Genomic DNA, 25,653 nt, shown 5'->3' on the forward strand with positions numbered 1-25,653 from the left:
GATCAGATAGCCCACAGAAGCTTCTGTGTGGTAACTGATCGGTCCACAGACCGATCAGATAACCCACAGAAACTCTCTGTGTGGTTTCTGATCGGTCCATAGACCGATCAGAGACTTCAAGTATCACTGGATCGGTCTGTCGACCGATCCAGTCACACAGAGTATCACTGGATCGGTCTGTTGACCGATCCAAAGTCCCTGAGTTAGTTTTAGAACTTCCCAGCCCTAAACTCTAACGTCTTCTTGGTCCAGAGAACGAGCTACCGAGCCCTCTCTGACCTCACTACAAGAAAAAAGCTAATAGACAACGCTTTTAAAGCATTGTCTTTGTGTCTGAAAAAGCGTTGTTAAAGGCACTGTTGTTAAAAGTCTGCTCAACGACAACACTTTTAAAGCGTTGTCATTTGTAGCAAAGACAACGCTTTTAAAGCGTTGTCGTTTTTAGCGAAGACGACGCTATTACAACGCTTTAAAAGCGTTGTTGTTTTTTTACAAAGACAACACTTTTTGCAACGCTTTAAAAGCGTTGTCGTTTTAAAGAAAAAAATTTAAAAAAATTATTTTAAAATCATTATTTTTATATTTACGAAACTATTATTTTTCTTTTACCATGTCTAGATTCGAATTTTACATATAATCAACTCAGCTAATGATTTCAAACTCATACCAAAATAATAGAATTCTGACATTGAAGTAATATTAGTATTTAATTACATAAGAAGCTAGTAAATATCAAAATTAACACTAATTCTGTTTCAAAGTAGATAGTGATATTCCTCTAACTCTTCCTAAATCCAGCTTCAGTTCCACACTGATGGGAACCATCTGCTTCTCTGTGAACTTGGAGACAGACTCTGCATCAAATTCAGCAAATGCCACCCTGCCACACAACATTTCTTTCAAGATTCTAAATTGTTCGAAACAAGTACTTTCCTCTGAATAAAAACTGTTTCTAGCATTAGTTCTAACCTGAATTCATTCCTCTTCTTCAGTATAGTAGTCCAGTCCATCCCCACTTGAGCTCCTGTTAGAACAAGCAACTCAAACAACACCCTGTAAGTTTATCCATCTGAATCTTGTCAACATGTAAATTTAGTTGAAATTTGTGTAGATAAGATGAAGAAATTTATGGAAGTAATCATCTGTCATCATGAACTGGAACTCCCCATTCCTCATCATGATAAGCAACATACATAGGATCTGTGTATACATTAGTAAGAGGATGGAACAATTAGTAATTTTCCCTAATTTTTCTTTGAGTTTATTGTAATTTGTAAAAGCCCTCTTTTGGTACCTGAACTCAGTGTTATGAAGCTGCACTTCTTCTCTTCTTGGGAGGCGCTCATGGCAATGCTGGGACACTCAATAGAACCCGCCAACTCCTAGATCTTGGCCGGAGTCCTCCCGTAGTGGGCGATCTGAAACTTCCTCTGGGCTTGCATGAGCACGGCGTGCTCCCTCTGCGCACCGGCGACACTCAAGTGAGATTAACATAATATAATGTTTATGCTAATAAAAATAATATACAAGTTTCAATCACACTCAAGTGAGATTAACATGCAATCCTGAAATCAAAGCAAAAACAAAATCATTTTGATATGCATAACTAGTACACAATGTTTCCATCTTTATTTATTAGATAGTTGCCTTGGGTTAGTCTTAAAAGTTTTTCTGAAACAAGGTTGAGAAGTGAAATGTAGTATGCCTCATTACCCATCCTTGCAATGAGATTCAAGTTTAAAATTCAATTACCTGTTAATGATCGCATCAACCACAATTTGGATTGGATTTGCATCAGTAAGCAAATGAATAATTTCCATAGCATGTTTAATTATGCAGACAGCCATAAGCTTCTTTCCATTGTTCCGGCCATGCATCATCAAAGAATTGGTAAGTCTTTTAATAATTGGGCACTGAACCTTGCGGAACCTCTTAGCAGAATATCTTCCAGCAGTATGAGGAAGGTATGTAGCATGTTTTGGAGGAGTCACAGCGATGTAATCAGCAAGAGACATGTCACTGACCTGGAGTTAGCAGAAGATTAATCTAATCTTGCTGGAGTAAATAATAGGAGAACATCTCCATTTTATGACTATGTGGATTGAAAGATGTGTTGCATACTATAATTCAACTAAAAAGTGTGCAAATAAATTTAAACAAACATAATTTATCCAGTATTTGCTCTTTATAGGCATATTGCAATTCAGATACAGTATGATGATAAATCAAAGTTCACTGTTTGCTCGATCATGGAGCCATGTTTGGTCGGCTACTATAATCTTATCTCTGTTTGTGCAATCTGTTACTGGTAAAATAAAGCATAGGAAAAGTTGGGTAATCAACGCTTGTACAAGCTATTGCCGGTAAATCAATAAGTACTCCACAAAAATCTGTGAACTGATAGATAATAAAGGCCGTATTTTTCATTTGTGCATACTGAAAAATCCTAGCTCTCTCAAAGCATGAACTGGTTATCTAAAATTCCAAGTATTACTAACACATCATGCAAAGATTATATTTTAAAAAAATGGCAGATAAGGCCTAAAAATATCGAAAATCAACCTTAAAGCATATCATACGTGCTAAATAACATCATGAGATTCACATGGTCAACGCAGGTGCTAAGAGCAACAGGCTGCGGAAACACCACGGAGTGAGAGTTCTAACCTCGACTTCGTCGAACGACCAGCGATTAAAGAGCTTAACCTCCTGTTGCTGGATCGCCATCGACGCAGAGTAAGGATTGTAGAGATGCGCGGGCTAGTCCACCAACGGCGGAAAGAAAAATCACCACATCAAACCCAACTCCAACGGGCAAACGTAAACGCCACTATGGTTGTAACCGGAGCCAAAAGCTACTGCACGAGGCTGAAACAGCAACAGGAAAAAAAATAGAAGGGATCCAGAAAAAAAACAGAAGCAAACCAGAACGGAAGGCAAATCTCCAGAAAAGGATCGATCCGAACAGGTTCAGAAGGGATCCAGAAGCGAGATCTAAATTCTAAAACAAATCGAGGACAAAAAAACTTAGAGATCTCTCTAGCAGAACCACGAAGCGATCCAGAGGGCTTCAGATATCGAGTACCTTGCATGAACGAAGGCCGGAAGCCGGAGATCGGACTGGATACCCACGAATTGAAGCAACGTTCTCGCGGGATGCTCGCGTTCCGCCGGAGAGTTCAAAAGGAAACCTTTTCGCCTTCGCCCGTTGAAGCAAAAGGAAGAACTGCTCGATATCGGACGGGTAAGAGATTAATCCCACGAATCAAAGAGATTGGGCAGTGTGAAGGAAGCGTGAATGAGTTGACAGAGGCGAAGAGATTAATCCCGCAGTCTTGACGGAGAGGAGTTTGGAGGAGTGGTTCGCAGAGAGGGGTTTGCCAGAGAGGGGTTTGCCGGAGAGGAGTTGATGGAAAAGGCCGCGTGAGATGAGGAGTTGGGAGAAGGGTTCGGGATCAAAAACGATCGGAAGATAGGAGTTGGGAGAAGTTCGGGTTTTCTACTCCTTACTTAGATCCAACGGTTTGTATTAATCAGATTTAGATGAGAATTTAACAATAGACAATACTTTTTAAAAAGCGTTGTCGTAGACACTAAAAAAAAGGCTAATAGACAACGCTTTTTATGAAGCGTTGTCTTTGACCCGTAAAAATCACTAATAGATAACGGTTTTTAGAAAAGCGTTGTCTATTAATAAGAAAATAATGAAATAGACAACGCTTTTCACTAAAAGCGTTGTTAAAAAAAAATAGACAACGTTTTTTTATAAAAAGTGTTGTCGTTTAAGTGTTGTAGAATCCCAATTTTCTTGTAGTGCCTAGTCCGGAGAACGAGCTGCCGAGCCCTCTCCGACTTCGTCCGGTCCAGAGAACGAGCTACCGAGCCCTCTCTGACCTAGTCCGGAGAACGAGCTGCCGAGCCCTCTCCGACTTCGTCCGGTCCAGAGAACGAGCTACCGAGCCCTCTCTGACCTACTCCGGAGAACGAGCTGCCGAGCCCTCTCCGACTTCGCGTGCCAAGTATCCGTACTTGGACTTTTCCTCTCCTCATGATCAACCTTGATCAACAATCAGTCTGAGTTTAATTAATATCTGATACAAACTTAAATCAGTGTCAACATCAAAACAACAGCCAGGTCAGACTGTATCAACAATCTCCCCCTTTTTGTTGTTTGACAACACGATTTAAGTTTAGATCAGAAATGTTCATATTTCCCTAATTTTAGGGGAATCAAGATCCTCCCCCTAAAACCAAAGTTTCATTTATCTCTAAGGATAGGGAAATCAAGGTCCTCCCCCTAAAGCCAAACTTTCATTTATCTCTAAACTTAGTTATTCTCTCCCCCTTTGTCAAACACCGAAAAGGTGCGAATTAGGTAATAAAAACTTTAAAAGACTCCCCCTTAACTCATACTGTCTTTTTCTTAATTCACCTAGAACACCCTCTAAGTGTATTATAAGACAGTGATAAATGAATAAGAGACATACAAGACAAGGCATATGAGTAGCATATTAAAAACCAATAAGGAGCGAAACATAAAGAAAGAAAATAAACAGCATACATAGATGAAATGAACAAGCATCCAGGTCAGACATAAAATATCCAACAAGCAACATCCAAAAACATAGACAGTCAAAATGACATCATAGAACAATGTATATCACTCAGCCTCCTCATCATGAGGAGCATCAGCATCAGCATCATCAACTGGAGGAATGGGTCCCTGAGGTGGCATGCCACTGCTCGAGGATGGATAGCCCGGGAAATCCTACGGAGGTGGGTATCTGGCCATCCAATCCATAATCGTCTGATGTGTCGCCAGCTGCTGACTGCGTAAATCATCGTAGCGCTGGTCGCAGACAGCAGCTCATCGTGTCGATCAAAGCGACTCTCCAGCTCGGCGATCTGCCAGCGCAGATCAGGATCGACCTCTCCATCGTCAGCAGCAGGAGGAGCAGCAACAGGAGCAACCTGTTGTGGAGGTCCCCGTGGTAACTCACCTAGGGCTCTCCCATCCTTCCACCGGACGTCCCCATTTTGTCCTATGATTCCAGACTTGGAAAATGCCCGCTTCCCAAGTCTGCAATCCTGTCTGACCATCTTTATTATTCTACCCTTAGAGACATCAATCTGAAGGGTCTCGAGCCAATCTGTAATTATATGCCCATAAGGCATATAAACAGTGTAGCCGCTTGGCTCACTATAGGAGATGATCGAAGAGTAGATGCTAGATACGATGTCAAAGTCGAGATGCCGACGCAATCCATAAAGCATCAGGAAATGATATGATCGGATCTCAGACAATGGTTTAGATGTGATAGGCAGAAGGCAGTTTGTGACAATTTTAAAAGGAATGTAGTCTTGAGGAGATAATCTCAAGGCTGCAAAAGTAGGAAAGTAAACATCCAGCTCATCAAGGCCACCCGGTCTAGGTTGTCTGAAGAAATACTCATAGACTGAGTCAGGTGTGACATCAAAAGGTGAGGGTAGGGGGTCTGGTAGATCAGGAAATATCGAAAATACATTACCGGAACACCTCCGACAATCGAGATATTCAAAGAAGGATGAGAAACTGAAATCAAGAGTCCGCTTAGCAACTCTTGTTTTATAACCTACATCATTAGGAATCTGATGAAGGTTGTTATAAAACTCAGAGACCAATTCATAGTTGATATCCCGTTCTAAGTAGACAAGTGAGTCAAGTTTGTAGTAGGAAATGGTTTCAGACACAGTTGGACAAAATTCGTCCATGAATCTACGATCTACAGACCTACACGGGAGTAATTTGAAGGTTCTTTGTCTAAAGGCTTCCTCAAAATTTTGGTTCAGGAATCTCCCGGAGACAGACGGTTGAGGTCGGGAAGGAGCCTTAGACTTCGACTTAGCAGGTGACTTAGAGGTACCCTCACCCACTGGTTTCTTTCTAAGAGTTAACAATGGGATACAATGGGAAGTAAATGAGCACCGGAGCTGCCAGAAACAAAAACCACAGATATGTGAGAAATGAAATCGAAATGCCAAAGTTCTAGAGAAATAGGGAGTTACCTTGGTGCCATTGAACTTTTGGCTAGAGCTTTAGAGGGCTAGAACTTCGGCTAGGGTTCCGGCGTGCAAAGAGAGGAGTGTTGGTGCGGGTAGCACTAACGGTTTAACCCAGGTTTTGATGAATGACAAATAGGTTAAGTTAGTTTTGTTGTTGTCTGACACTTTAATCGAGTGTGCAGGAGAAGTCCAGACAGGTCGACGGGCTGACCGGATGTCTGGCACGAAGTCCAGCTAGGTCGACGGGCTGACCGGATAGCTGGCGAGAAGTCCAAGCGGGTCGACGGGCTGACCGGACGCTTGGCGAGAAGTCCAGCTAGGTCGACGGGCTGACCGGATAGCTGGCGAGAAGTCCAAGCGGGTCGACGGGCTGACCGGACGCTTGGCGAGAAGTCCAGACGGGTCGACGGGCTGACCGGACGTCTGGCAGGTAAGTGAGGTAAGTCACTGGAGGGGAGTGACTGCGAGGACGCGTTCCCGGGAAGGAAACATTAGGCGTCGATCCGGCTTAGATCCATTTCGGATTTCTAAGTCTAGATCGTGACTAGATTCCGGTCTCGGAAAGACGGAATCTAAGTCATACTATTTGTGCTAATTCATACTATTATAAAATGTGCTAACAATCTATGTTGCAGGTTATATATTGCCTCGGACTAATTTTGTTTTGCAGGAAAAGGGAGTTTTCTGGAACAAGGTGGCCCGGGCGCCAGGAGGGGATTCGGGCGCTCGGAGGTCCGGGCGCCCAGAAGGGATCCGGGCGCCCGGAAGGCAAATTATATCCAGCCGAGTCGTCGCCACGTGGAGCATCACGGTTTGAGCAGCTACGTCACATTCCAGGCGCCCGGAAGGAATCCAGGCGCCCGGAAGGAATCCAGGCGCCCGGAGCAACATATAAAAGAAGCCCCAGGCAGGAGCTTCAGAATCAATCATCAATCTGAGAACTCTTCTACTGCTGGTCCTGCTGCTCTACGTTCCTGCGACGTTGACAAAGCTCCGACAAAGTGCTCCTTAGGTTTTTAATTAATTTCTTTGTCGATATTACTTTGTTTCATTAGTATTTCCTGTACTCATTTTGTAATTATATTCGAATTGCTAGTGATTGCCCAACGAAAGTGGTCAAGGACCACGGGCCTTCGAGTAGGAGTCGTCACAAGCTCCGAACGAAGTAAAAAACAACTGTGTTCATTTACTTTTCCGCTGCGTATTTTTACTCATCTTTTTCGAATCGATATTCACCCACCCCCTCTATCGAATCTAACGGTCCTACAAGTGGTATCAGAGCAGGTACCGCTCTGATTTGGTGCAACCACCAATCAGACTGGGGGTGAAACTTTTTTTTCTTTTTTGTTTTCAGTTCGACGCTTAATTCTAAAACTGGTGCATCATTACTTTAATATTTTTATTAATCTAAATTGGTGCAACACGAATCTAGATTTTTTTTCTACTACTTATCTCTCTCTTCCTGCACTACTAATCCAAGACCAAGTCTTGGGATTTTTTTTGTTTCTTTTCTTTCGTCTGTGCGCAGGACTAAAATGTCTCAGACAGAAGGATTCAGCATAGTACGACCTCCACTCTTCAATGGGGACGATTTTCCGTACTGGAAAAAGCGGATGGAGGTCTACCTCAAAACAGACTTCGACCAGTGGATGAGCATTACGAGACCCAACAAAATTCCAGTGGACAACTCCGGGAATCTACTGGATCCTGAAGACTGGACATCAGACTTGAAGAAAAAGGCATCAACAGAAAATAAAGCGATCAACACTCTACAGTGCGGATTGACAAGAGAAGAACTAAACAGAGTCGGTCCACACAAAAACGCTAAAGAGCTATGGGACAAATTGATAGAACTGCACGAAGGAACGAGCGACGCCAAGGTAACAAAACGAGACCTGCTTTTAAATAAAATTTTTAATATAAAAATGCAGGAAGGTGAAACGGCGAATCAGCTCCACGCAAGAATCAAGGACATCCTTAACGGGCTTCATGCGATAGGCCACCAGATGGAAAATAGAGACTTAATAAGGTACGCATTAAATGCTTTTCCACGTAATAGTTTGTGGGCATCAATAGTGGATGCCTACAAAATTTCTAAAAATCTTTCTAAGCTAAAGTTAGATGAGCTATTCTGTGAATTAGAATTACATGAACAAACTAATGCTGGAGCCGAGAAAGGTATAGCTTTATTTGCAGGTTCCACCTAAGAAAAGAAAAGCAAGCCTGAATTTGAAGAAGATTCCGACCAAGATTCTGAAGACGAAGAACACCTGGTGAACTTGGTAAGAAAAATGTTCACCAGGAGAAAAAGGAGCTTCAGCAAAAAGGACCTTCAAAAGATCAGTTCTCCATCAGAACAAAAGAACGTGACTTGCTACGGCTGCAACAAAAAGGGACACTACAAGAACGAATGCCCAAAACTGAAGTTCGACAAACCGAAGCCAACCAAAAAGAAGGCCCTCAAAGCAACGTGGGACGACTCCTCGGACGAATCGGAGGAAGAAGAGCAGAAACATCAGAGCCACCTCGCACTGATGGCCCGCGAAGCCGAAACAGAAAACGAGTCGGAAGATGAAGACGGGTCTGAACCCGAAACAAGCCACGAGTCCGTACTCGTTTCCGAAGGCCCGAATGAGGTATATTTTAATTTAAACAAATTTTTTTTTAGAATTATTTCCTGTTTAAATAGTAAATTAATTAAAATAGAAAATGAAAACAAATCACTTCTCGAGGAAAATCAAGACCTCAAGGAACAGATAAAAAATTCAAATCCAACTCAAGATCTAACACTTGAGGAGGAAAATTTGTCATTGAAAAATGAGATAAAAAATTTAAAAGAAATGTTAGAAAAATTCACAACAAGATCAAAAAATCTAGACTTAATCCTAAATAATCAAAAAGCATGCTATAATAAAACCGGACTAGGATATAAGTCAAATTCAAATAAAACCTTCAAATCATTAATAACCCAATACAAATCAACCAATCTAGCTTGGGTTCCGAAAGCGTGCTTAACCACGCAAATAGGACTTAATCAATATTATATACCTAAAGAAAAAATACATTATATAAAATCGAATAAACCAAACCAAAATCCAAAATACAAACCTAAATCAAGTTCAAAATTTGAACACCTTAAAAATCAACAAAATTATCATCAAGTTAACCATAACTATAAAAGGAATTGACACAAACCTAAAACCAAAATTTAAATGAATTGCCAATAATTCAGGGGGAGGCTTCAGAATGCTGGCACCTCCAAAACTAACTTACCCGACAGGGTAACCCAAAATTTACCAACCCGGCAGGGTAATTAGGATTAGTTAAAAAGAGACCAAGTTTAACTTGAATCATGGTACTGGTGAAGTTTTTGGATGATAGTACGTTAGGGAAACTTGGGCATCACATGTCTAGAAAGATATGATTTCGATCTGGTGCATTTGACCAAGTGGAACTGACCGAAGCTACCCTTAAATGGATCCTAATCAGTTAGACCAAGATTTAGTACTAAGTTCTGTGGATAGGACTATTCGGAAAACCTCGAAAGGTTGGTTACTTCTAATGATGTCCATGTGACTCACCAAGCTTAGAAGTTTATCCGAAGAATGCCTATTTGTGGAAACCAAAGCTAAATCTGAATCTAACACAAGTTAAACCAAAACTCCATAATTAAAAATCCAATTTCATCTCACAAAATCATAGGATTCCCTGATTGACAATATAGATCGGGTGAGATGAATAAGGCTTCAATTTTAAACTTAAAAAATTAATTTCAAAATTTTAATTTTAAACTTAAAAAATTAATTTCAAAATTTTAATTTCAAACTTAAAAAATTAATTTCAAAATTTTAATTTTAAACTTAAAAAAATTAATTTCAAAATTTTAATTTTAAACTAAAAAAATTAATTTCAAAATTTTAATTTTAAACTTAAAAATTAATTTCAAAATTTTAATTTTAAACTTAAAAAATTAATTTCAATATTTTAATTTTAAACTTAAAAAATTAATTTCAAATTTTAATTTTAAACTTAAAAAATTAATTTCAAAATTTTAATTTTAAACTTAAAAAATTAATTTAAAAATTTTAATTTTAAACTTAAAAAATTAATTTCAAAATTTTAATTTTAAACTTAAAAAATTAATTTCAAAATTTTAATTTTAAACTTAAAAATTAATTTCAAAATTTTAATTTTAAACTTGAAAAATTAATTTCAAAATTTTAATTTTAAACTTAAAAAATTAATTTCAAAATTTTAATTTTAAACTTAAAAAAAATTAATTTCAAAACTTTAATTTTAAACTTAAAAATTAATTTCAAAATTTTAATTTTAAACTTGAAAAATTAATTTCAAAATTTTAATTTTAAACTTAAAAAATTAATTTCAAAATTTTAATTTTAAACTTAAAAAAAATAAATTTCAAAACTTTAATTTTAAACTTAAAAGTTAATTTCAAAATTTTAATTTTAAACTTAAAAATTAATTTCAAAATTTTAATTTTAAACTTAAAAAATTAATTTCAAAATTTTAATTTTAAACTTAAAAAATTAATTTCAAAATTTTAAAAGTTAATTTATAAATTTTAATTTCAAAATTTTAAACTTAAAAACTATTTCAAAATTTTAAAACTTAACTTCAAACCTAATCTCAAAAAAAAAAAGGTCAAAAACCAGGGGCGGACGCCCCTGGTATTCCCCTCAAGGGCGCCCGGAAGGGGATCCGGGCGCCCCGCCCTAAATCAACCCCGGTCTCCCGGAGTCCCCTATAAATAAGGGGCAACAGGCGCCCCCAACCTTTGCCTCACCAACTCTCACTTTTGCCAAGGTTCACTCCGAACCTCAGTGCGAAAGTACTTTAAATCAAAATTTTCTTGCGGTGAACGCTGCTGCGATTCAACCGAGGTCGTCAGATCTATATTTGTCGATGGCTCCTCAGTAAAACCTCTTCCCCTCTTTGAAAGTTTTTAGAATTTGACTTCTCAAGTTTTTCTTAGAATATTTCTTATATATATACAGTAGGAAACGAACAAATACTGGTGCTGGACCCTCTAATGCTAGCATTGACCCTAGGTTTTCCACAGAAGAACTAAGGATTAAGTTTGAGTCAACCATTTATAAGGCCATTAGGACTAGCTGCATAGATAGATCGTTCTTTCTAGAGTCATAGCCCTCCGTTTTAGAAGTTATAGACCACTATAACTTAAAGAACCTTGTCGAATGTACCAGTTCAATAAACATAAGTCTGTGTGCCGAATTTTGCAATAACCTAGTGAAAGTAGACGATTTCACCTATACCACTAGGGCAGCGGGCACTGATATCACATTTTCCCCTACGACTATTCGAGAGTTTTTAAGGTTGCTTCCATCTACTTGTTCCTTTTTGTGCTATCCTCCCAGAGATCTACCATTCGGAGATCCCTACTCACATATTACTCTCGATACGATTTATTCGTATTTTTTTGGGGGAGAGCGAGATCCCACTGTGACACAGTTTAGGTCAGTAGAACTTCGGGTCCAGGACTACGCTCTTTATAGGGTTTTAGTCCTTTGCATTTTACCACTGACTACTCGGGACATCGCTGTGATGCGCCCATTCCATTCGTTCTTACTCTATGCCCTGAGTCATAGGTTAGATATTGACATCAGCCTACATATCTTCTCCACCATTATCTACTCAGCTGGATTCGTGAAAGATAGACGAGTCCATATGCCATTTGGTCACATTCTGACAGCCTATATGTCCTCGTTGCACATTGATGTCACTAGAGGAGACATTGCCCATATGACCGAGTTCGATGTTATAGCAGCTCGGAACTTCTCCCTAGCTGGTGTCCAGATAGATAGAAATGATGGGACTATGTCTTGGCGGAGGGGGGCACAGCACCAGCCCGATCCAGACGCACAGGTGGACGAGTTCATGCTCGCACTATTTCCAGAGGAAGCCGCACCGGCTCCACCACCACCCCGAGCTCGAGCACCACGTCACGCTCCCCGCACTCTAGCCGACCGTATGACCGGACTAGAGAGAGCTATGGCGAGTCTCCAGCAGGAGAACTCTGATTTTCATCGGGACATTCGGCGAGAGGTTGCCGAGTTACGAGCTGCCGGGGATACACGACACACTGAGCTGATGGTGCTTCTCCGATCCTTGGGATCTGGACCACCCCCTTCATCATCTCAGTAGATCTAGTTATGACTCACTTCTGTAGCTACACTACCTGTAAAATATTTTGGATCTATCTAGTGATATTTCATACTTACATTGATTATGTTCTATCTTGATAGACTAGGATCTTTCAAAAATACTTTCAAAAATGGTTTTATCAAATTATAAGTTAAACTTGTTTGTTTTCAAAACTTTCCATTTTTATATTTTCAAAAACAGTTTTGGCCTTAGACTAGTTTTGAATCCTTAGAAAGCATGTACCCATAGGACTAGTTTTTGAGCATCTCACCAACACCTTAGGTTTACCTTGCTTGTGTTTGACAAACATAGAAAGGGGTGAGATGCATAGGCCAATTGTCTGAACTTAAGATGCTTATTTCAGTGCATCAGCATAAGTCTGGACGTTAAATACAACTCAGATATTAATCAGATCAAGTTCATCAGTCAAGTCAAACACTGACTGCATATAATCAACTTAATCTGACTAACCAAGTGAAAGCTACTATCTTCTGATAGTTAGTTAGTACCTAATTGGTTAGACAGCTGTTTTAATTTAAGTATCAAGTTTAGGGGGAGAAATTAATTAAAATTTTGTGTGCTTTTAAAACTAACTTATGTTTGAACATTAGTTTACAAAAAGTTAAATTTAACTTAGTGTTTGAAAAACTTGAAACTTTAATCCCACCTAATTTTCAAACCTGATTTAAAAAGTTGACTATTGAAAATTAAACTTTCCAAATTTAGCTTTTATCAAATTAGCCTTAAAAAAATTTTTTTTTTTGGCAAATTTAATCTTACTTGTTTAACTTTTGCTTTGTTTTAAAAAATTGAAGTTGAAAATTTACCTTTTTGAAAAGTAAATGTTACTTAAACTTGAAAAGAAAATTTGGAAAACCTGATTTTAAAATTTTTCATGTTTGAAAAATTAAAAACCTTAAATGTATACTTTTCAAAATTCAACTTGTCTCCCCCAAGTCAACTTGATTTTTTTCCTTGGATTTAAAAATTGTACCAAACTCAGATTTTTTCAAGATTAGCTGTGATTATTTTTTTTACAGTAACTCTACACTATGATTGTTTACCCTTGTTTTTTGATGAATGCCAAAGAGGGAGGGTTAGGTGGTTAAGTTAGACCAAATTGAAAACACTAAAACTAACTTTAAAACCGATGTACCTGTTTTTTTTGCGTTCTTTCACTAACTTAACCAGGTTGTCATTCCATCAAAAAGGGGGAGATTGTTGGTGCGGGTAGCACTAACCGTTTAACCCAGGTTTTGATGAATGACAAATAGGTTAAGTTAGTTTTGTTGTTGTCTGACACTTTGATCGAGTGTGCAGGAGAAGTCCAGACAGGTCGACGGGCTGACCGGATGTCTGGCACGAAGTCCAGCTAGGTCGACGGGCAGACCGGATAGCTGGCGAGAAGTCCAAGCGGGTCGACGGGCTGACCGGACGCTTGGCGAGAAGTCCAGCTAGGTTGACGGGCTAACCGGATAGCTGGCGAGAAGTCCAAGCGGGTCGACGGGCTGACCGAACGCTTGGCGAGAAGTCCAGACGGGTCGACGGGCTGACCGAACGTCTGGCAGGTAAGTGAGGTAAGTCACTGGAGGGGAGTGACTGCGAGGACGCGTTCCCGGGAAGGAAACATTAGGCATCGATCCAGCTTAGATCCATTTCGGATGTCTAAGTCGAGATCGTGACTAGATTCCGGTCTCGGAAAGACGGAATCTAAGTCATACTATTTGTGCTAATTCATACTATTATAAAATGTGCTAACAATCTATGTTGCAGGTTATATATTGCCTCGGACTAACTTTGTTTTGCAGGAAAAGGGAGTTTTCTGGAACAAGGTGGTCGGGGCGCCCGGAGGGGATCCGGGCGCTCGGAGGTCCGGGCGCCCGGAAGGCAAATTATATCCAGCCGAGTCGTCGCCACGTGGAGCATCACGGTTTGAGCAGCTACGTCACATTCCAGGCGCCCGGAAGGAATCCAGACGCCCGGAGCAACATATAAAAGAAGCCCCAGGCAGGAGCTTCAGAATCAATCATCAATCTGAGAACTCTTCTACTGCTGGTCCTGCTGCTCTACGTTCCTGCGACGCTGACAAAGCTCCGACAAAGTGCTCCTTAGGTTTTTAATTAATTTCTTTGTTGATATTACTTTGTTTCATTAGCATTTCCTGTACTCATTTTGTAATTATATTCGAATTGCTAGTGATTGCCCAACGAAAGTGGTCAAGGACCACGGGCCTTCGAGTAGGAGTCGTCACAGGCTCCGAACGAAGTAAAAAACAACTGTGTTCATTTACTTTTCCGCTGCGTATTTTTACTCGTCTTTTTCGAATCGATATTCACTCCCCCTCTATCGAATCTAACGGTCCTACAAGGAGAAGTGGTGAGGTGTAGGGAAGAGTCGGCTAGGGTTTCGCGTGAAGAGAAAAAGAAAGGATCGGGAAGTTTTAAGGGTTACAGATGGGTGTACAGTGAATAAATGATCGGACGGTTGTCCGATCAGGAGGTATCAGGAGCCTCCTGATCGGTCCCTGGACCGATCCAGGAACATCCTGATTGGTCTGTCGACCGATCAGGAGACGATCAGTACTCGCTGATCGGTCTACCAACCGATCAGGGAACTTCCTGATCGGTCGGTAGACCGATCAGAGAATGATCAGTGGCCTTGTGCCGGATTGATCTGATCGGTCTCCGGACCGATCAGGGAACTCTCTGATCGGTCTGTAGACCGATCAGAAAATGATCAGTGGCGTGCCAGGCTGACCTGATCGGTCCGTAGACTGATCAGTGTCTGATACTTAGATATTTCAGTAACTGAAATTCACAATTTCAGTAACTTAAATTCATAGAGATGTTCGATAGTTCGCGGAAGTTTCTCTAGAAAAACTTCCAAGTTCAGAACCTAGAACCTGGAGGATCTACAAACATAACTATTACCTAAAAATTATGGCCTGAACTTATTTATAGCCCTAAAGTTGCAGACATTTAGAAAACAGACAACTTAAGGTCTAAAAACTGAAATTTTTGACCTTTGTTATGTTCAGTTTCAAGTTTGTCAAAATATAACCAACTTGCTATCATTCTTTCAAGGACTTGTCCTAGTATCAATCAAAATCATGAAAAGCATCGTTCAAGTGCATCAAATAGTTCATCAACCACAGTTTCATAAATTCTAGGTAAAGGTCCAACCAAGTTTCCTTGGTTGGAATATATGAGTAAGATCTAGGAACCAAATACACATGAATTATGTAATGGTCTTCCCCATACTCAATTTATGTCTCTTCAACCTAATTATTCAAGGGATGCATGATACATTTTGAATAATTCGGCTGATCCTAGCATCTCACCCCATTTCTAGCAAACAAAAATCATTTGTTAAACCTTATAGTTTGTGTGAGATGTTCCCAAGTTGCCCAAATTAATTTCCCTATTTCTCTTGTTGTTTTAATTGTCCTTATTGATCATGATGAAGTCCTAATGGCCTATTGAGCCAAACACATTCCCAATTCTCTCCTCAAATGACTAAATTCATTTTCCGGAAGAGGTTTGGTGAAAATATCGGCTAGGTTTGACTGACTCAACATAGGTGAGTGCAATGTCTCCCCTAGCTACGTGATCTCTAATGAAGTGGTGACGCACTTCAATATGTTTGGTCCTTGAATGATGGACTGGGTTTTTTGTTAGGTTTATTGTGCTGATGTTGTCACACAACACTTGCACTCCCTTATACGAAAGCCCATAATCTTCTAGAGTATGGATCATCCACAACAATTGTGATACACTCTCTCCCATGGAAATGTATTCAGCCTCGGTCGTGGAGAGAGCAACACAATGTTGCTTCCGACTTGACCAACTAACTAATGATGAACCTAAAAATTGGCAACCCCCACTAGTGCTTTTCCGATCCAATTTGCACCCAACGTAATCGGAGTCGGTATAACCTATCAAGTCAAAAGACTCCGTGCGAGAGTACCATAGACCTACTCTAATTGTGCCCTTAAGGTATCTCAGAATTCTCTTAACTGCAATTAAATGAGATTCCTTGGCACAGACTTGATATCTAGCGCACATGCCCACAGCAAAAAGTATGTCCGGCCTACTAGCTGTGAGATATAGAAGACTACCAATCATGTTTCTATATTGCGTTAGATCAACTGGTTTTCCACTCTCATCATTGTCAAGGCGAGTGTTTGTCGCTATTGGAGTGGATACTTCCTTAGAGTCACTCATTTTGAATTTCTTGAGCATCTCTTGAGTATATTTTGTTTGATGGACATAAATGTCATCTTGAGTTTGTTTGATTTCAAGTCCAAGGAAGAATGTCAATTCTCCCACCAGACTCATTTCAAACTCACTTTCCATGTGAGTGATAAATTCATTCAAATAACCCTTGTTATTTGAGCCACAAATTATGTCATCGACATACACCTGGGCTACAAATATGTTTTCACCATCTCTACGCAGAAATAGTGTTGGGTCTATTTGACCTCTCACAAAACCCTTTTCTAATAGGTAAGTTGACAACCTTTCGTACCAAGCTCGAGGTGCTTGTTTAAGCCCATAAAGAGCTTTCTTGAGCTTGTACACGTGGTTTGGAGCTTCGGTATTCACAAACCCCGGTGGTTGTTCAACATAGACCTCTTCTTTAATGAACCATTAAGAAGGCTGATTTGACGTCCATTTGATAGAGCTTGAAGCCTCTATGTGCAACAAAAGCTAGCATTAAGCGAATGGATTCTAATCGAGCCACGGGAGCGTAAGTCTCATCATAATCGAGGCCTTCGACTTGACTATAGCCCTTGGCTACAAGTCTTGCCTTGTTTCTCACTACTTCTCCCTTTTGGTTTAACTTATTTTGAAGACCCATTTCGTTCCAATAATGGTGGTCTTCTTAGGTCTAGGAACTAAGTCCCACACTTGGCTCCTTTCAAATTGACCTAACTCATCTTGCATAGCTATGATCCAATCAGGATCGTGCAATGCCTCATCAACTAATTTTGGTTCGATTTCTGAGATCAAGGTGACCTCATTTCTAAAGAATGACCTAGTCCTAACCCCTTGTTGAATGTCTCCCACAATCTGGTCTTGTGGATGACTAGAGGCTATCCTAGATTGCCTTGGTGTTGACGGTGCCTCATGAGTGATCTCACTAGACACAGGCAAGGGCTCAGTATCAGGTAAAGGATCAGACTGAGCTCTCTCTTGCCTTTGCTCATCGTCATCGGAGTCAACTTCGACTCTTTCTATGTTTTGATCATTTAAACTTAGATTTCTAAGTTCAAATTGAATTTCTCCTACATCCCTTGATTGATCATTTGACTTAGGGATTTCTTCAAAAGCTACATCCGAGGACTCTTCAATCAACTTAGTCCTATTGTTGTAGACTCGATAGGCTTTGCTGGTTAGAGAGTACCCGACTAGTATCCCTTCGTCAGCCTTAGTCGTGAACTTTCCAAGATGATCCTTGGTGTTCAAGATAAACACCTTACAACCAAACACCCTAAGATGTTTAATTGTAGGGGGTTTCCCAAACCAAAGTTCATGAGGGGTCTTTCCTAAAAACCTATGTATCAAGACTCGGTTTTGCACATAGCAAGCGGTATTTACCGCTTCAGCCCATAAGTAGCTCGGTAATGAGTACTCATTGAGCATGCTTCGTGCAACCTCTTGCAAGACTCGATTTTTTCTCTCCACAACCCCATTTTGTTGTGGGGTCCTTGGAGTAGAGAACTCATGCCTATATCCTTTTTCTTGGCAAAACTCTAAAAATCTATGGTTTTGAAATTCTCCACCATGATCACTTCTAATTGTTTTAATTGTTGTTGATTTTTCATTTTCAGTTCTTCTACAAAAGGAAATAAAAATATCTATGGTTTGGTCCTTATTTTTCAAAAAGAAAGTCCATGTAAATCTAGTAAAATCATCAATGATTACTAAGCAATATCTACTTCCATTCAATGAAATAACATTACTGCAATCAAACAAGTCCATATGCAATAAATCTAAAGCAGTAGATGTACTTACAATGCTCTTACCTTTATGAGGCGCTTTTGTTTGCTTACCCTTTTGACATGCATCACATAGTTTTGACTTTTGGTACTTGATGCTTGGTAGTCCTCGCACTAATCCTTTGTTGATCAGCTTTCGAATGTTCTTCATGTTTACGTGGGCCAACCTCCTATGCCAAAGCCACGATTCTTCTTCTTTCGACATGAAACACTTAGCAGAAGCATTAGTAGCACTTTTAAACGATACTTGATAGATGTTATCTACTCTTGTGCCTACTAGTACCGTGTCAAGTGTGTCAATGTGTTTGACCAGACATTGACTTGAGTGAAACTCAATTATGTAACCCGTATCACACAATTGGCTGACACTTAGGAGATTAAAAGTCATCCCCTTGACTAGAAGGACATTTCTGATTTGGAGACATTCGGATATATGAATATCTCCAACTCCTATAACCTTAAGGCTACCATTATTACCAAAAGATACATTACCTCTATTTTTGTTTTGAAGGGTAGTAAAGAGTGACTTGTCCCCGGTCATGTGCTTGGAGCATCCACTATCAACAAACCAAGTTGATAGATGCTCCCCCTCGACAAATGCCTACAAGACACGAAAGATAGATGTTTTAGGTACCCAAATCTTGGGACCTAATGCATCTACAATGTAAGACCTAGGAACCCATGCCTTGGTTACACCCTTCCTAGTCTCATGAACCCTAGAATCATGTGATCTATGAAATTGGGTTCTAGACACTAGTGAAATGAAACTAGACTCTTTGGGTTGATATCCTAACCCGGCTTTGTTGTAGACCGCCCTTTGGGCATTTAGAATCATGTCTAAGGTCTTAGAGCTAGTTGAGAATTTCTCAAGCATTTTCTTGAGTTTCTCAATTTCACTCTTTAAAGCTTTGTTTTCATCCTCAAGAAGCTCTTGATGTAGGTCATCGACCTCATCTTCCCTAAGAGCCTTCAATTTTTCTAATTCATCTTTTAGTGATTTAATTTTTGTTTTTGATTTCTTGAGCAAAGTAGATAAATGAGTAATAGTTCTATAACACTTTTCTAAATGAGGCGAAGTTACCTCTTCATCATCCGAAGATGATGAAGCCGCGGTTGACGTGTCACTTGTGTCACCATTACTTCCGGAATCCGGTTCCTCCCTTGCCATGAGCGCTAGTTGACGTGTGCTTTTCTCCTTCTTCTCTTCCTCCGATGAGCTTGAGGAGGATTCATCCCAAGTAGCTTTGAGAGCTTTCTTCTTCTTGGCCCTTTCTTCCTTCTTCTTGAGTTTTGGACACTCGCTCCGATAGTGTCCTTTCTTGCTACACTCATAACATGTAACGTTAGTTTTATCAATATTTTGATCAATAGACTTACCTTTCCCTTTGAATCTCCGGCTCCTTCTCATGATTCTTCTCACGAAGTTGGCCATCTCGCTTGATGATGATCCTCCTTCATCATCGGACTCGGAGGAGGATGAGGATGTAGGAATTTCTTTCTCCTTCTTCTTTTCTTTCTTCCTCCTTCCATCCTTGCTCTTTTCTCCTGCAACTAAAGCAATACCTTTCTCTTTTTGACCCTTGTTAGCAAATTCATGAAGTTCCATTTCACAAAAGAATTCATCTAACTTAACAATTGAGAGGTCCTTGGAGACCTTGTAGGCATCTACCATAGATGACCACAAGGCATTCCTTGGAAAAGCTTTGAGAGCGTACCTTACGAGATCGCGATTTTCTACTCGTTCATCCACGGAATGAAGACCATTGATGATCTCCTTGAACCTTCCGTGTAGTTCACTTACCGTTTCACTCTTCTTCATGGTGAGGTTTTGTAATTGGTTTAGGAACAAGTCTCTCTTGGCGATCCGAGAGTCTCGAGTTCCTTCTTGGAGCTCGATGAGCTTGTTCCACAAATCCTTTGCACTCATGAATGGACCTACCTTGACAAGCTGATCTTTGGCTATTCCACATTGTAGAGTTACCACCGCCTTGGCATCGGCTTGTCCTTTGCGAGTTTGCTCGGCGGACCACTTTAACGACTCTAGTTCCTTACCTTCTTCGTCCTTTGGAGGTGTTAACCCTTCCTTGACCGAGAACCACATGGAGATGTCGGTCTTGAGGTAATACTCCATGTGGCTCTTCCAATATTGGAAGTCCGCTCCATCGAAGTAGGGTGGACGATTGGTGCTAAAGCCTTCCTTCATAGCCATCTTCTTGCTCTTTAGGGTGTTAGTCCGGATGAAGAGCGCCAAGCTCTGATACCACTTGTTAGGATCTTGGGATGGCTAGAGAGGGGGGTGTGAATAGCCTCCACTAAAAGTCAACAATTTCCTCACAAAACTTTGTTAGCACAGCGGATATAAACAAGAACAAAAACTGATGCAAGGAAAGAAAACCAACCAACACTAACAAAATGATGTACGAGGTTCGGGGATAACTTGCCCCTACTCCTCGGCGTGTCCGTAAGGTGGACGATCCCTTGATCTTTCGATAGATCACACCCCGGACAAATTCCGGCTAAGAATCTCTCCTTCTCGGTGGAGTAACCTCTCCACAAAGATCACAAAAGTAGATTTGAAAGTGAAGCACAATTACTTACAGAGTGTGGCTAAAGGATTGAACAGTTTAACTTACAGCCACGAAGCAGAAAAACAAAGACCGAAGGAATCAGCCAAGAGCTCAACAACACACACAGCCTCTTGCTTGATCGACAGAGAGAGTTTTTCCAGAACCTTAGCAAACCTCTCTTCTTCCTTCTTCTTATTATGCTTGCTTACCGTAGAGAATCGCTGTCACCTGTATCGGATCACTGCAACCAAACCAGGCGTCGCCAATCACTCTTGCTCCTCACCTGGTTCTCTGAACTCACACCAATACCATCCATGGTCTTCTCTGGTGTCTCTGAGCTCGAACCAATGAGCAAGAGTCCAACTGATCGCGGTCAGTGAACGTTAAAGCTCGAATTGCATCACTTGCAGCGAAATACAGCATAAAGGTCACTTGTTCTTATTCTTCTGATGGGGCTTCATTTGAAATTAACCAATGGCATGATACCTGCAACTTGTAACTTAAAGATCTCACAGCAGATAATTCGATCAGGTGAATCAGAAGTGAATCAGAAGTGAATCAGCAAAGTCAGAGAAGCAGCAGACACAAACGACATGTTGTAGATCGGTCAACAGACCGATCCATAGATCTCTGGACCTCGGTCCGATCGAGGGGGGGATCGGTCTGTGGACCGATCAGACTATGGGTGGATCGGTGCACAGACCGATCCCCCCCTCGATTCTGAGCTCCGTCAATTGTTGCTGATCGGTCAGTAGACCGATCAGATAACCCACAAAAGCTTCTGTGTGGTAACTGATCGGTCCACAGACCGATCAGATAACCCACAGAAACTCTCTGTGTGGTTTCTGATCGGTCCATAGATCGATCAGAGACTTCAAGTATCACTGGATTGGTCTGTCGACCGATCCCGTCACACAGAGTATCACTGGATCGGTCTGTTGACCGATCCAAAGTCCCTGAGTTAGTTTTAGAACTTCCCAGCCCTAAACTCTAGCGTCTTCTTGGTCCAGAGAACGAGCTACCGAGCCCTCTCTGACCTAGTCCGGAGAACGAGCTGCCGAGCCCTCTCCGACTTCGTCCGGTCCAGAGAACGAGCTACCGAGCCCTCTCTGACCTAGTCCGGAGAACGAGCTGCCGAGCCCTCTCCGACTTCGCGTGCCAAGTATCCGTACTTGGACTTTTCATCTCCTCATGATCAACCTTGATCAATAATCAGTCTGAGTTTAATTAATATCTGATACAAACTTACATCAGTGTCAACATCAAAACAACAGCCAGGTCAGACTGTATCAACATAGCTGTCACATCCATCTTGTTCCTTGTTCCGCTGCGCCTCTGGTCCTCAGAAGGTTCCACGCTTTGCAAGATTCGATCCGCGACATAAATAGAATTTTACAATTTTGATCCTATATTCCTCGAAGGAATGTACATGTAAACTAGATCGAACATAAAATAAAAATTTACATCCATCGATCCTATATTCCATAAAAGGAATGTACATGTAACTAGATCAAAAATAAAATCCTAATAAAAACTAAATACAGCTCCTGCTGTATTTTATAATACAATCATGCACACACATATAAATTGCCCTTGACATGTCCAAGGGTCCAATCACACACATAAAAAACTATAAGCCATAATAGTTGGATCCTGCATCCACAAAGTTAGCACATCCTACTATTAACCTGCCTAAATTATGTATGACATGTGCATAATTAAACTAATACCAAATACACAGAGGCAAAACCCTAGCTCTGATACCAATTATTGGTTGCTACTCGGAAAACCTAGAGGTTCCACTGTACAAAAATTTTGTACAAAGGTCTGAACCTTTTCCTAGCTACCATGTGTTCTTTTAAATTAAATTTTGGATCGCCTGCGGAACTTAACACGTTTGATCCAAAACTTAATCTATTTGTTCTTTTAGGTTTTGACTTGGATCTCCTGCGGAACTTAACACGTTCGACCCAAGTCACCTTAAGTTATTAATTCCATTAAATATTAATTTCCATAATTGGTTCCCAGTACTGACGTGGCGAGGCACATGACCTTCTTGGATATGGGTGCAACCACCACCGACTAGACAAAACCTTTTATAGAAAGCTAATATTTAATTTCCTAAAATAACTTTAGGTTAACCGAAAAGAACAATCAAATCACAAGGAAAAGAAAAAACAAAAAAAAACACAACATCGAAAAACATATTCGAAATCCTAGAATCGTAAGCCTCTTGTATTTGATATTATTTCCAAAAATAACTAGTATGATGCGGAAAGAAAAATTACTAGTTATACATTTTAGAAAGACCTCTTGATCTTCTACCGTATTCCTCTTCTAACTTCAGACGTTGTGTGGGCAACGATCTTCCGAGATGAGAAACCACCAACCACCTTCTTCTCCTCCTAGCTAGCTTCGGCCACAACAAGTAAGCTTTACCAAGGATGAAGAACAAAACACCAACCAAACTCCAAGAGATGCAAGCTTTCTCTCCTTCTTCTTCTTCTTCTTCAAGTATCCGGCCACCGCAAGAGCTCCAAGGGAGATGAAGGATTCGGCCACCACAAGAGGAAGAGAGGGAGAGGATGATGGTCGGCCACAACACCAAGGAGAAGAGGAAGAGAACAATAGAAGTTGTAACCCATGAAGGCACCTCTACCCCTTCTTTTATATTCCTTGGCTTTGGCAAATAAGGAAATTTTTTTATAAAATTTCCTTAACTTTCTTTGACAACAATTAATTAAGAAAAATTAAATAAATTTTCCTAATTAATTGTATGTGGCCGACCACCTCATGTAGAGCAAATAGGATAATTTTAATCAACAATTAAAACTTCCTTATTTGTCTTTGGAAATTTTAAAAAAATAAAATTTCCTTTTAAAATCCCTTCTTGGTTGATAAAAAGAAATTTCTATAATTTTAATTTTCAACATGTGAATAATTTTTCAAAGAGAAAAAATAAAATATCTTTCCAATCTACAAGCAAGGAAAGAGATCTAATCTCTTTCTTTTAATCTATTATAGATCTTTTAAAGAGAGATATTTTAATTTTAATTCTCTGTAATAAATTATATCTTCCACATAATAAAAATTAAAATTAAAATCCTTTTTAATTTAATTATGGCCGGCCCCTCTAGCTTGGGTTCAAGCTAGGGCCGGCCACCCTAAACCATGCTTAGCCCAACCCTAGCTTGATTCCAAACTAGCTTGGTCGGCCCCCTTTAGGTGGGTATAGAAGGTGGATATAGGTGGGTATAGTACTCTATAAATAAGAGGCTACGATAGGGACCGAGAGGAGGAATGGTTTTGGTCTCCCGATAAAATTAAGCATCCCGTGTTCGCCCCGAACACACAACTTAATTTTATCAATAATAATTCATTCCACTAGAGAACTATTATTGAACTACCGCACCAATCCCAAATTACATTTTTGGGCTCCTTCTTATTATGAGTGTGTTAGTTTCCCTGTGTTTAAGATATCGAATGTCCACTAATTAAATGAGTTACTGACAACTCATTTAATTAATATCTTCATCCAAGAATAGTACCACTCAACCTTATCGTCATGTCGGACTAAGTCCACCTGCAGGGTTTAACATGACAATCTTTATGAGCTCATCTTGGGGACATTATCAACCTAGATTAGTAGGACACAGTTTCCTTCTATAATCAATAACACGCACTATAAGTAATATCATTTCCCAACTTATCGAGCTTATTGATTCATCGAACTAAATCTCACCCATTGATAAATTAAAGAAATAAATATCAAATATATGTGCTTGTTATTATATTAGGATTAAGAGCACACACTTCCATAATAACTGAGGTATTTGTTCCTTTATAAAGTCAGTATAAAAGAAACGACCTCAAATGATTCTATTCAATACACTCTAAGTGTACTAGTGTAATTATATAGTCAAGATAAACTAATTCCTAATTACACTACGACCTTCCAATGGTTTGTTCCTTTCCATTTTGGTCATGAGCTACTGTTTATAATTTATAAGGTATTGACAACATCATCTTCTGTATGTGACACCACATACTATGTTATCTATAATATAAATTAATTGAACAACTACAACAAATGTAGATGATTTGACCAAATGTGATTCTTTGTTCAAAATAAATATTTACAAAAGCTTAGGCTTTCAGTATACACTCTAACACCAATATCGATCGAGACATACTTTCAGGAAAGAAGATCATTTTCGACCGAGATATACCTCTAAGGAGGTAGGCCGATATCGGCCGGGATATACTTCCAAGTAAGTAGGCCAATACCGGCCGGGATACACTTCCAAGTGATTAGATCATTATCGACCGAGATATACCTCTAAGGAGGTAAGCCGATATTGACCGGGATATACTTCCAAGTAAGTAGGCCAATACCGGTCGGGATATACTTCCAAGTGATTAGATCATTATCGATCAACATACCTCAAAGGAGGTAGGCTAATATCGGTCGGGACATATCTCAAAGGAGGTAGGCCAATAACGGTCGGGATATGCCTCCATGGAGGTAGACCCACATCGATCGGCATATACCTCAAAGGAGGTAGGCTAATATCGGCCGGGATATATCTCAAAGGAGGTAGACCAATATCGATCGAGACATACCTTTAAAAAGGAGAGCCAAACATCGGTCAGGCTGAAAAATACCTTGATAAGATACTTGATAAAAATTACATACTTGATAAGATATAATCTGGTGCTAGTTAGGATAATAAACATAAAGTAGCACGAACGGGCACTAAGCCTCATGAGAAGTCATAATAATTGATCAAACTTAATTAAGCTCAGCCTCGATCAATACAAGGAACAAAGTTATATAGGAGGCACGAGTAGGAAAGATAG

At 40.0% G+C, this 25,653-nt stretch overlaps 2 protein-coding genes across 2 annotated transcripts in view; both read right to left on the reverse strand.

Moving 5' to 3' along the window:
• Positions 1–1,342: 1,342 nt before the first annotated feature.
• Positions 1,343–3,010, reverse strand: LOC121978435 (40S ribosomal protein S5-like). Its single transcript, XM_042530782.1, has 4 exons — positions 2,926–3,010; positions 2,668–2,855; positions 1,753–2,024; positions 1,343–1,460 (listed from the first exon to the last, which is right to left on the reverse strand). Exons 2-4 carry the CDS (start codon positions 2,725–2,727, stop codon positions 1,343–1,345), a joined length of 450 nt encoding a protein of 149 aa, XP_042386716.1. The 5' UTR covers positions 2,728–2,855; positions 2,926–3,010.
• LOC121978436 (CDPK-related kinase 3-like) overlaps positions 2,788–25,653 on the reverse strand; it is a 41,533-nt gene continuing 18,667 nt past the window's right edge. Inside the window, exon 8 of the mRNA XM_042530783.1 lies at positions 2,788–2,868. Within this exon, the coding sequence (XP_042386717.1) occupies positions 2,788–2,868 (81 nt within the window). The remainder of the gene's footprint in view (positions 2,869–25,653) is intronic.

This window comes from Zingiber officinale, chromosome 4B (assembly GCF_018446385.1).
Source record: "Zingiber officinale cultivar Zhangliang chromosome 4B, Zo_v1.1, whole genome shotgun sequence".
NCBI classification, from domain to species: domain Eukaryota; kingdom Viridiplantae; phylum Streptophyta; class Magnoliopsida; order Zingiberales; family Zingiberaceae; genus Zingiber; species Zingiber officinale.